Below are 12,377 nucleotides of genomic sequence, written 5' to 3'. Positions count from 1 at the left end.
TGATCAGGGGACAGCAGGGCAGGCCCTATGAGGAGAGGCTACGGGACCTGAACCTGTTCAGCCTCCAAAAGAGAAGGCTGAGGGGGGATCTTGTGGCCTGTTATAAACTAGTCAGGGGGGATCAGCAGGCATTGGGGGAGTCACTGTTCCCCCGAGCACCGCCAGGAGTGACCAGGAATAACGGTCACAAGCTGGCAGAGGGTAGGTTTAGGTTAGACATCAGGAGGCGCTATTTCACGGTCAGGGCGGCTAGGGTCTGGAACCAACTTCCAAGAGAGGTGGTGCAGACTCCTACCCTGGGGGTTTTTAAGAGGAGGTTAGATGAACACCTTGCTGGGGTCGTTTGACCGCAGTACTCTTTCCTGCCATGGCAGGGGGTCGGACTAGATGATCTGCTCAGTTCCCTTCTGACCCTAGAAACTATGAAACTATAATTTTGGTTTCCTATCCCAGTGTTATTGAAAAACAATATCAGACACAACCCACGAAGACATGAACAAGGAAATAGCTTGTAAACAATCTGTATTAATGGCTATAACTATGTTAGTTAATAAAAAAAAATCCTGAAGATTTAATTAGACAAAATTGGGAGTCACTCTTAATGAAGAAGTCCAATTTTTCTGAAGATGAATTATATCCTTCTCCCTACATTATCATTAATACTGTTGTTGTATATTGATTTGGCTGCTATTATACTCTAATGTGTTTGTTGGATTTGGGCAATGCTTTTATCCACTTTACACCTAGATCATTAGATCTTTGAATATACCTCCTGATTTTTTCCTCCTTTAGCTCTAATGGCAATCTTCAGTGTTGTTTCACCTGCAAACCAGCATTTAGATGTTTCAGAGTAAGTGAAATGTTAATATTAATAACAAACAACTAGCAATTTCACAAAGTTAAACCTGTATTGAGTAAAACGTAATTTGATTTAAATATATTGAGCCAAATGTTCCCAGTAACTGTACTATTATAACTTTACTATTTATTAAGTACTACTAAAAAACATGAAACAGGCTTTGAGCCTATCTTGCTGCAGATTATATTGATTCAATGCCACTGATTCAAGGTTGCTGTGTTAGGACAGGTGAGGAAAAACTGGCTTATTAACTTCAGAAACATACAATAAATTGCATATTTCACATATCTTTGATAGTCGCTCTTCCCAGTTACTACAACCACTTCTAAATGTATATTTACTTGACACTGACTTAAAAAGAATGTGTACTCTTAAGTCAGATGTTAGCTAACTCAAGTTAAAATAGTAATAAGGACTTTTTAACTCAGGTTATCAGGTCATATTCCAGACCATAGGGGACACTGGCAACCTTAAGAATGGAATAAGTCACTGCTAAAGTATGGGAGCTGTTTGAGGATGCTCAGAAATTGGGACTCTTATGATTTATCTATGCTGCATAAAGCTGTGTACTTAATTCTAGTTAGCTAGCCCAAGTTATTTTAGTCAAGTTAGAATAGCAGTGAAGACAAGATTGTATAAATCATGTCCTTTGACAAAAGCCATTACAGTTGGATTCATGGCAACAAACTCTTCATGGGCTGAATTGATTCCTGTGCTGACTTGAGTTCAGCACAGGTTCAAAGAGGCAATGAGTTGGGGAAGAGTTAAATTGCCACATTGTGCCTTCCTGACAGTGAACCTCTTCTAGGGAAGATGGAAATAGCTTGAGGTTCACTCTAATCTGTGCTCAGCTGCCTACAGCTCTAAGCAGGCACATCCAAGGCTAAGCCACCTTCCCTTTTGAAATGACTCCATTACATTCCCTGCACTGGGGGTTCTGCAGGAAGTAGTACTGACTCTACATTAGTCAGGAAAACTTTTTATATGGGGTAAATTTCTAGAGGCTCTGCTACAGCAGTTTTAAAATCACTTTGTCATAAGTGAGCATTTAGAGAGATGAATTTGGCACATGGATATGAAAAAAGGAAACCAAATTTTAAAAGAAAAAATAATAAATATATAGCTAATGCAGCCCATGCAATTGTGTGGTACAAAAAAACCATTGATTCCTGTTATTTATGAGTCACTTATACCTTACCACTTGTGAATAATACCAAACCATCACATATGGTATATATAAAGAAGTCACAGTGTGCATGTGATGTTTTGAAACTTAGTTAATAAATACATATATTATAATCTAATGAGCTCTTGGTTTTAGTTTTCTCCTCTGAATTCTGTGGAAATGTCTATCTTTTTTTTTTACTTTCTAAACCTCCCTATTAATGTATATTAATTAACATCCAGGCTTTCTATGAAACCATATTGAACAGAAGTTTGTTTGAATTAGGAGATGATTACCTATGGAAACTTAGATTTTTTCCCCTAGAAGTGTCATTAATACACAAATGAAATTTAATAATGTATTTGAAGACTTCTGAACTGATTTTTTTAAATAGCTCATAATTATTGTGAATAATAACAGGTAAATTCTGCATCTAGTAAATAGCAAACTTTTACCTGGTGAGATCATGATTCACCCTGGAATATCAGCTTTTAAAATGTACTGGTCTTAACCGTATATAGAGACTCCATATAAATTCTTATGACTTACATGAAATGTATGACATACTTTCTAACATGAAACACAGTCATATCAAAGCTGACTAACTTAGGTTAGCTTGATTTTGAACATAAATCATTTTCTAGCTACATAAATAGCAGATAGTAACTGGCCAGAAATAACCACAACCCTCTTCAGATTAAAATCTTTTTGCATATAAGCAGACAACATACACTTTCCCAACAGTCCCCCAAGGATTTAATGTATTCCATGCAGGGTCATTAACATCACTAAGTAAAACTGGTATGCTATAATTAAATGCTTTAATGGTAGCAGTATTCGATTCTATATCTTTCAGAGGCTATATTTTAATAGGGCAGTGTGAGACAAGTGGTGGGATTAGCTAACAACTGAGCTCCTACCTGCTGGTCTCATCTTGATTCTGGAGGTAGTAGTTGATAGTGTTCACTAAAAAACTAAACAAGCGACTGTACAGTGACTTTGCTAAAAGATCCCGGTAAAATTCTGCTATCTCTACAGTATATCGCCTCATGATCATATCTCCTAAGAAAGTAAGTAGGAAAAGGAGAGGAAAGCATAATTAGAAAACACATTAGTAGCATTTTGACATAATATTTAACATAACATTTTAGATTTAACATAGCAACTTAATCCAGCCTTTTCACTTCCTCCTTTTGCCAATACCCATGTTGCAGGCTACTGGTATTTATGCAGGAAGAGCACAAGGCTTTTTCAACAACACACAAAACAGACCTTAACCTCAGGAAAAGGGGTAAAAATGCACATACACAGAGGGCCAAATTAATGCACAGGTAAACTAGGCACATGCCTAGGGTCCTGAGCTGTGAGTGGCCCTGGTCCTTCCCCCTGCAGTGGTGGTGCGAATGGCCCCATCCCCTTCCTTTTGTCAGTCTCACTGCTGTGGTGACTGCTTCCTAGCGGTGGCTCCAAACCCAGCTTCCTGCGGGCGGCAGCACTGGGGTGGGGAGGGTGGTTTTGACTGGCTGGAGGCCCATGAGTTTTTTTGCCTTGGGCCCACTAAAGTGTTAATCCAGCCCTGCACACACACGTGTGGTATACTGGACTCCATCTTTTGCTAAAGAGAACCCATCTGAACAGAAGCACAATTTAAATTTTGGTGTCTTGGGTGACGTGGGGGTTGGAGAGAAGCACTTACTTCCTGACACAGGTTGTAGAGGCATGGCAAGCTGCTGTCTTGGCACAAGCTGCCCCAACATGGGCTGTGATAGTGGCACAGGTTATCTGGGAATTGCTGGCCCGGACACACACACCCCTCCTCTGTTCTTAGCACTACAGCCTAGTTTCTGATCTTGCTACACTTGTGTAAGGTTCAACACATTTCAGGTGTACTAACGTTAGCCTCTGATCTTTGCTCAGGTCCACGTTACAGAGTTTACTAGAATTCTGTGGTCCAGCCTGCCATTCTTAAGGGTAACAGCCCTAAGTATTCTTGACAGAGATTTTTTACTGGCTCATAATAACATGAAACAAAACATCAGCTATTTTGCCTTTGAAAAGAAAAGGATTAATAAATAGCTACCAAAATCTCACGTATATGAATGTGAACTTGGAACACAGTACCTTTGAAATACTGAACATCAGTTGTTAAGGCAGAAGCGAGTTCATCTGGTGAAACCTGCAACATTCCTGCCACTGAAATGAAAAGAATTGTTCTGAATATTTGTGTGCATTTATTTAATTTTATTATGTAAACAGACCTTCTTATTTAGATGCTATTTTTTTAACAACAACTTGAAGAAGAGATTCAGAAAACTCACACAAATGAGACCATTATAATACTTGGCAACTTCAATGCAAGAGTTGGATTAAGAATTGGCCTGATACTTTGGGCAAACATGGAACTGGTTATATGAATGACTATGGCCAGCAAGTGTTAGAACTTTGTGCAAGTCAAAATCTATGTGTTACCAATAGCTACTTCACTGGCAAAAATCCCAAGGAAAACATTGTGGAAACATCCAAGATCAGGGCACTAGCGCCAATTAGATCTAGTACTGACCTTGCATAACCACCTGAAAGAAATCCTGCAGAGGTGCTATCACAGTGCTAACTTTAAGTCATTAATAGGCAAGTGAAGACACAAACAATGCTTCAGTTGGCTGTAAAGTCAAAATGAATGTCAAAAAGATCCACCATAGCAAAACTACAATCCATTCTCAGAGAGACATCAGCCAAATTAAAAACATAGAAACTAGGGGTGTGTGAAGTGGGCAGTATTTGATTTGGATTTTCCCCGATTCGAGGGACAGTGATTCAATTTGCTGATTCAGATCACTGTCACAGTTTGATTCGGCTGAATCTGAAGATTTGATGCTGATTCAGAGAATCACTGATTCAGCCATAGACACAGTTTTATATGTTTTTTCTAAATACCTCGAGGTACCAGGTGTGGCTCATGAATGCTGAAATGGTGGGGCAGATGGAGCGTCCCACAGGAGCATGGTGGGGAGGGGGGGAGGGGTTCCCCGCACACTTGATGGCGGACCTGGAAGTCCACTTCTGGGTCTGCTGCCAAGCACACAGTGGACCCCCCACCCCCACACACCCCCAGCTCAGTGATCAGCTGCGGGGGGTCCCTAGGTGCCCCCCCAGACCCAGGAAGCACCAGTCACCGAGCTGGCGGATGGGGAGGGGTCCCCCTCACACTCCGCAATGGACCCAGAAGTGGACCAGAATTACTTCTGGTCCACTTCAGGGTCCACCGCCAAGTGCACGGGGGAACCCCCTGCACTCCTGTGGGACGCTCCATCTGCCCCACCATCTTGGCTTTCACAAGCCACACCTGGTACCTCAAGAGATGTACAAAAAACATATAAAGCTCTGTCTATGTCCAAATCGGCAAATCTCTCTGAATCTCTCTGAATCAATTTGGAGGCTTCCAATTTAATTCGGAGAGATTAATGGGTCTCCTGGTTCAATTTGGTTTCAGAGATTTGGCTGCCAAATTAAGCACCAAGTCAGCCGTGAAAGCAAGTTTACCTAACAACACAGCCACCGAGGCTTAGGAAAGATTAAAAACTAACATGTACAAAGCTGCTGTAACAGCATCACAGCGTTTGGCAAAAAAGTCAAGAAAGATGCAGACAGGTTTGAAGAGCACTCTGAAACCCTTCTACCACCACTGAGAACAGAACGACAGTGCTAATCAACTATAAGAAATCTCCCAACACCCTAACCCTGGAACTTCTGAGGAAAGCTTGAAGAGAAATGCAGAAGAAGGCTAAGAGGTATACCCAAGATTTTTGACTGAAACACTGTAATGAGATTCCAGAAGCATCTGACACACGTGGTAGCCATGGAATACACAGAGGGATCAGATGAGCAGTTAGTTCAGTCAAAAAAAAACGGAGAAAGACTTAAACTGAAATGTCATTACTAATAAACAAAAACAACTCGAGTGTTGGATTGAACACTATGGAATTCTATACTCCACCGAGACTGAAATCAAACACAAAGAGCTTGGAGGGCTACCACAGTTTGAAATTAGGATGGATTTGGACAAGGAGCTTACATTAGAAGATTTGCAGAAAGCCATTAAATTGATTTCTTGGAATAAGGCATCTGATAACGACTTTTTGCCTGCTGAAATCTACAAATGTGCCGATGACAAATTAATTAAAAAACTGTATGATGTTATACTGCTCTGTTGGAAAGAGGAAGCAGTACTGCAAAATTTCAAAGATGCTCAATTTCTACAATTATACAAAAACCAAGGGGATAGAAGCAACTGTGATATTTATAGAGGTATCTTCCTGTTGAACATCATCAGAAAAAGTGACACTCAGATCATGGTCTCTAGCCTGCAATCTATTGGTGAAAGAATATATCCTGAAAGTCAATCAGGTTTTCACTCAGGATGAATACCACTGTACATAGTCTTCATCAATGTAATGATGGCCTTCAATACAGTCAACAGAGGGGCCTTTTTACTTTTCTGAAGAAACTGGGTTTTCTCGCCAAAGTGTTGAACATCATTCACTCATTACAACAAGGTATGAAGGCAACTGTAGTGTATGAAAACAAAGAATCAAATGCCTTTGACATCAACAACAGGGTGAAACAGGAATGTGTCTTAGCCATCCGTGCTTTTTAACGTCTACTTTTCATTCCTGCTTGTTCATGCATTTAAGGACAGCAATGATGGCATTTAACTTTAAAACAGACTAGATGGAGGCTTGTTCAACACTGCAAGGTTTAGAAGAAAGCCAAGGTGAAAGAACTAGTACTGAGAGACTTCCTGTTGTGGATGATGCGGCTTTGGTTCCCCACAGTGGTTCTTCCCTCAAAAATCTCTCAGGCAGATTTTCTGAGTCATGCAAGAGTTCTGGGATGGCAATTAGTCTTACGAGGACTGTGATCATATACTAAGAAGTGGAAGAACCAATACCTAACATCACTCTAGAGGATAAATCTCTTTGTGTTGTTTATGGTTTTTGCTGCTTGGGTTCTATAATCTGCAGGAATCTTGACCTTCAGACTTAACTGACTAACAGAATTGGAAAATCAGCTAAGAATTTTGTGCTACTACAGAAATGTGCATGGAATAACAGCAAATAATCAACTAAGGTGAAAATGCGAATCTACAAGACTTATTTACGGTCGTCCCTGCTTTGTGGTTCAGAAACATGGACTACATATGCCAGGCATATTAAGAGACTGAACAGCTTCCACATGAGATGTCACCATGTTCCTGAAAATAAAGTAGGAAGACAGAATATCAAAGACAGAGGTACTGAAGTGCACAGGACTGACTCATTTAGAAACCACTATCAAGAATAGGAGTTTGCAATGGATCCATCATGTCATGAGAATGGGAGGAAACTGTATCCCCAAAAATATTTTGTACAGTGAGATTCAAAATGGCTTTAGAAAGTGGGGTCACCCTCTATGGCAGTACCATGATGTGTACAAAACTGATATGAAGCCTTTCAACATCAACATAGAAAGCTAGGAGGAGCAGGAAGAATCCTGTCTGATCTGGAGGGAACATCTGGCACTAGGTGCAGCTCAACATGAAGTGGCTCTGAGCCAGAGGACAGAAGCAAAGCAAGAAAGAAGAAAGCAGCATGCTGTAAATTTTGACTCCAACTTAGACAACATATGGGTCTGTGAAACTTGTAACAAGCTGTGTCGCTCTCAAATTGGGCTCGTCACCACAGATGTATTCATCAGGCATCTGACTATAGACTTCTTATGTATCCACCACAATCCAGAGGATCAATGACTACCTACCATTTTTTTAAAGGGTGAAAGAACCTAAACATAAGAGGGAGCTGTCACAGTAGTAATCAAAATTAATGAACATGTAAAATCAGCTTACAATAATCAGGACTTTGTAAAGTTTGAATGCATCTGTATACTTGATTACAGCTTTCTCCCTTCTTATGGATTATACAGGACTTGGCAAGTTCTTGCTAGTATTAGAATTAAGGTATGCTATGTATTGGCAATCTGTATTCATAAGTCACTTTGAAGAGATTTGTAAGTGACCAAGAGGGCAACTTCAAAGCAACAGAAGCTTTTAACGCAAAGATTTTTTAATGTAAGGAATAATGTTCAACGTAAATTGCTTGGCTGTTGATAAGCAACATAGGTATATTTAAAAAGAGTAAAGAGTACCCAAAGTACACTGTATAACCTTTTGTACACTGTATAAGCAAATGTCAGGTTTAACAGAATTGTATTTATTCACTTAAAAATCTGTAATTTAGAAAATACCAAAGTCAATGAGATATTGTGTTTCCACACTAACTGATGAGGCTTCAGAGCAGATCTCTGTCAGCCTAGACAGTGTTTCCACCTATTGGTGAATCAGTGAAATTGCTCTGCTACAAGACAAAGGAGGCAACACTAGAAGCCATGTTCTACTAACCTTGTTCCAGTAGCTGCAGGTCTGACACAAATGCTGTCTCAGCGTCTGTCAGAGCAGTAAACCGAATGTCTCCAAGATGCAGAATTGCTGAGAGAATTACAAACAGGTTCTCCACCTCCTGTGCATATTTTATACACAATTAAAGATAAAGAAGAATTCTGCTGGGCACACCAATGAAAAAAAGATGCTTTACAAAAATGTATGCATTATTAATATATAGTAGTGGCATTTGCTAGACTAAAAGCTATTCATTTATAATGTATTAATAGGTAAGTACTTTAGGGTTTAGAAATCATACTGTGACCTATACAGTATATAAAACAATAAAAATTACCATTTTTACTATTTTATTCATGTAAATCAAATTAACTCATGTTCTGAGAAATGTATTTAGAATGTGGTGCAGAAATAATAAAATACCTGTAATAGATATATTATTTCTGCAATAAATAAAAATGTCTTGCCTACTGACAATTACAAAGTGAGAAATTCTATACCTGTGAATAGCAATATTTTTTCCCAGCCTATCACAATCAAAAGCAAATGGTATAGCTATAAATTACAGCAAGATCCTGGTGGCAAAAGCTATAATCAAAATTTTTAAAGTACATTAAGATTTTTATATGCTTATAACTTTTTGAAACAATAACGTTTTAGACTAATTTTATAGGCCTAATTTCTGCCAAAAAGTTTTTTTCCTTTTTCTTAATATAAAAATTAAGCAAAAATTGCTCCAGAAAAAATGAGTGAGAAAGGTAAGAATTAACTTGTGATTTATTTTGTGAAAAATGATTCTGAATCTTTGAAAAGAGGAGTTAAAAAAGAAAGAAAACTAAACGGCTGGGGTTTTTTGCATTTAAATTACATAGCAAGAAAATCCTCTCTCTATAAAGTGTTACTATGTATTATGGAACAGTGTCAACTGATAGTGAAGTTATCTGATAACTTGCATTTGAAAAGTACTGAAATCATTCTTACAGCCTGATTTATGACACATTTGTTTTGGTCCATGCAGGTCAAGTGGCTTTATTTATTAACTATTTGTTCCAGTATCGGATCCAAAATACTACAACATGAAAAATACTATGTTACAAAATGAAATATTTAATCAAAGACTCTTTTCTTGTTTGCACTGCAAGAGACACAACCATAGCTTCTAAAGAAACTGTGGAGAACCCCAACCCTCTAAGGGTGTCCCAACACACCCTGCTCCAAAGCATGGAAATGCTCCAGTTAAGATGTTCCACGGACATTCATTCGGGGCTGCTCTTGAGACCATGGTTTCTGGCTTTCTTGACAGCAGCCTCCAAAGATGTCCCTGAAGTGGCCCCATCAGCATATTTCCAGAATTGGAGTGTACAAGTTTGAGTGGGTAACTGGGAAATGTTTTGGAGCCATTCTAGCAGATGCAAGGTGCTGAAAGGGCCTTGCAAGAGATATAACATGAGAACAAAATGCTCTCACAAACTCTTATCCCCTAAACCAGATTATTTTTCAAGTGACTTTTCAACCTCTTGGAACTTAATAGGGAGCGTAAAAGGAGTAATAATACTTTCTTCTTTATCTTTCTGTAGCCCTGACTCCTGCCTCTACAGCCATGCATCCTACTTCTGCCCTGCAAAAATCCCATCACAAAGCAGCTCACAATGCTGGCAAGAAAGCTAACAGCATACTAGGCTGCATTAGTAAGAGCATTTGCAGCAGATCAAGGGAAGTGATTATTCCCCTCTATTCTGCACTGGTGAGGACACATCTGGAGTACTGTGTCCAGTTTTGGGCCCCCCCACAATCAAAAGAAGTTGCAGAGAGTTCAGTGGATGGCAATGAAACTGGTGAGGGGGCTGGGGCACATGACTTCTGAGGAGAGGCTGAGAGAACTGGGCTTATTTAATTTGGAGAAGAGAAGACTGTGATGGGATTTAATAGCAGACTTTAGCTATCAGAAATGTGTTTAGAAAGAGGATGGAGCTAGACTGTTTTCAGTGGTGGCAGAGGACAGAACAATGGGCAAAGGTCTCCAGTTGCAACAGGGGAGATTTAGGTTGGATATTACAAAAAAAACTCTCTCTCACTAGAAGGGTGGTGATGCCCTGGAACAGGTTACCTAGAGAGGTGGTACAATCTTTATCCCTGGAGGTTTTAAAGGCCCAAGTCGACAAAGTCCTGGCAAAGATCTAGTTGGGGATGGTCCTGCTTTGAGCAGGAGTTTGGACAGATGACCTCCTGAGGTCCCTTTCAACCCTCATTTTCTATGATTCTATACACACAGACCTGACACTGACCCCAGGAGAACCCCTGTGAGCAGGCACAGCACCTCCTCTCCCTCTTCCCCTTTCCCTCCCATGTCACTGTCAGGTGCAGGCAAGCAGCGTGGGGTGGGAAGGAGGGATGGGAAAGCTTGCCCATGCCCAGCAGTCCAATCAGTCTCTGTGGTGCTGCACATGCTCATGGGGGTTCTCCTGGGCTCAGTGTCAGGTCTGTGTGTGCAGCATGGGGTGCTTTGTGACGGGGTTTGTACAGAGTCACAGATGCCTCCTTCCCCTCCTGTACTGCCTGCCAGCAGCTAACAGATACCTGTGACTGACAGACAATGCAGCAGGGGGAGGAGAGCATCCCTGGCAGCCAATCATGGCTGGCCCAGGTGCTCAGCTGTTCTTATAGTCTCTGGCAGCCTGGGGAGATGTGGAGCCTGCTGAGAGGTGTGCAGGAGCACTCCCAACCTGCTGGCCTCAGCCAAAGCAGGCAGACTGCGTGACCCCCTGCAAAGGACCAATGTGTGGTCCGTTCATTCCTGATCTAACCTACGCTGCTTACAGAAAACCATGTCACTTTGACTGATTCCGCCTCAGGCTTTTTGAATGTCTGTACTTAGCCTCACTCTGATGAATGAACAGAATGCCTGTTATCTCAGCAGCGCTAATTACCCTGGGGGGAGCACTGTGCTAATGCACCTTTTGGCTAAGAACAAGATCATTTACATTGAGCACATCATTGGCCATCCTCAGTATGAAGTGAGCCAGATGAGACCATGTATAAGCATTACATTTTTGCTAGAGACTTTCTTCCAGCACAAAAGAATGTGTACAACTGTTCAAAATGTTCCTACAGAAGAATAGCTATTCCACAAGAAACTTCTGCCTCATCAAACCAGGTCTCTCTCCTCACTCCTGCACTAACCTGAATAGCTGTACGCTTCTCTCAGGTGTTGAGGGCCCTCAGTATCCCACAGTTATCTGTTCTTCCTTGCTCTCTCCAAAGGAGAGGAGGGCCATTTTTCTGAGGCTTCCCAACATTTGAGAAGTAGTCCCCACCTGGTGCACTCCTCCAGTTCAACCCAGAGGAGTGCAGTAGGAGCCAAGCAGGGGTAGACCAGAGGAGTCACATCCCCCATTTCAGACCACACTGCAGAACCAGCAGCCAGCGACTTTTTAAAGTCTCCAAAACATAAGAATCCACCCCCCTCCATCTTCCAGCTGATCTCGATTTTTTTGAATGGCTCTGGAAATCAAAAGATCAGGTTCTAGCCCAGGATCAGAGACTTACTTACGGTCTCCATATCCATACAATACTACTTAGCTATACCTAAATAGGGATATTAGTAAATATTAGCCTGCGGCAGTGAAGCATCAGTGAGGATTGGTTATGTATTGCTTATGTAGCTCTTCAAAAAGGTAAAGAACTTTATCATTACCTTCAGTTAAAAGAAAAGTAAATTTGGATCCCTCCACAGATCGCATAGTTCATTTAGGAGGCATGACCTACCCTATACTAACTCCCATATATCCAGCATAGAAAGCACATCAAGAGCTCTGAACTGATTTGTAGTTTGCTCAATGACTCTTTGGGGACTACTGCAGTCTGCTGAATATAGGGAAACCCTATGATCACTCTAAGTTATTCCAAAGATTGTTCTTTTCTTC

The 12,377-nt window shown here is 40.7% G+C and overlaps 1 protein-coding gene across 1 annotated transcript in view; it reads right to left on the bottom strand.

Annotated features, from left to right (window-relative positions):
* MYO16 (myosin XVI) overlaps window positions 1–12,377 on the bottom strand; it is a 581,111-nt gene that overhangs the window by 219,975 nt on the left and 348,759 nt on the right. The window contains exons 17-19 of the mRNA XM_019525343.1: window positions 8,458–8,575; window positions 4,146–4,217; window positions 2,945–3,086 (exon numbers count right to left, since the gene is read on the bottom strand). Coding sequence (XP_019380888.1) covers window positions 2,945–3,086; window positions 4,146–4,217; window positions 8,458–8,575 — 332 coding nt within the window. The remainder of the gene's footprint in view (window positions 1–2,944; window positions 3,087–4,145; window positions 4,218–8,457; window positions 8,576–12,377) is intronic.

This window comes from Gavialis gangeticus, unplaced genomic scaffold (genome assembly GCF_001723915.1).
Source record: "Gavialis gangeticus isolate Ggan-Ray unplaced genomic scaffold, GavGan_comp1, whole genome shotgun sequence".
NCBI classification, from domain to species: Eukaryota; Metazoa; Chordata; order Crocodylia; family Gavialidae; genus Gavialis; species Gavialis gangeticus.
The sequence above is the reverse complement of the archived record's forward strand: the minus strand, read 5'-3'. Positions and strand labels throughout refer to the sequence as shown.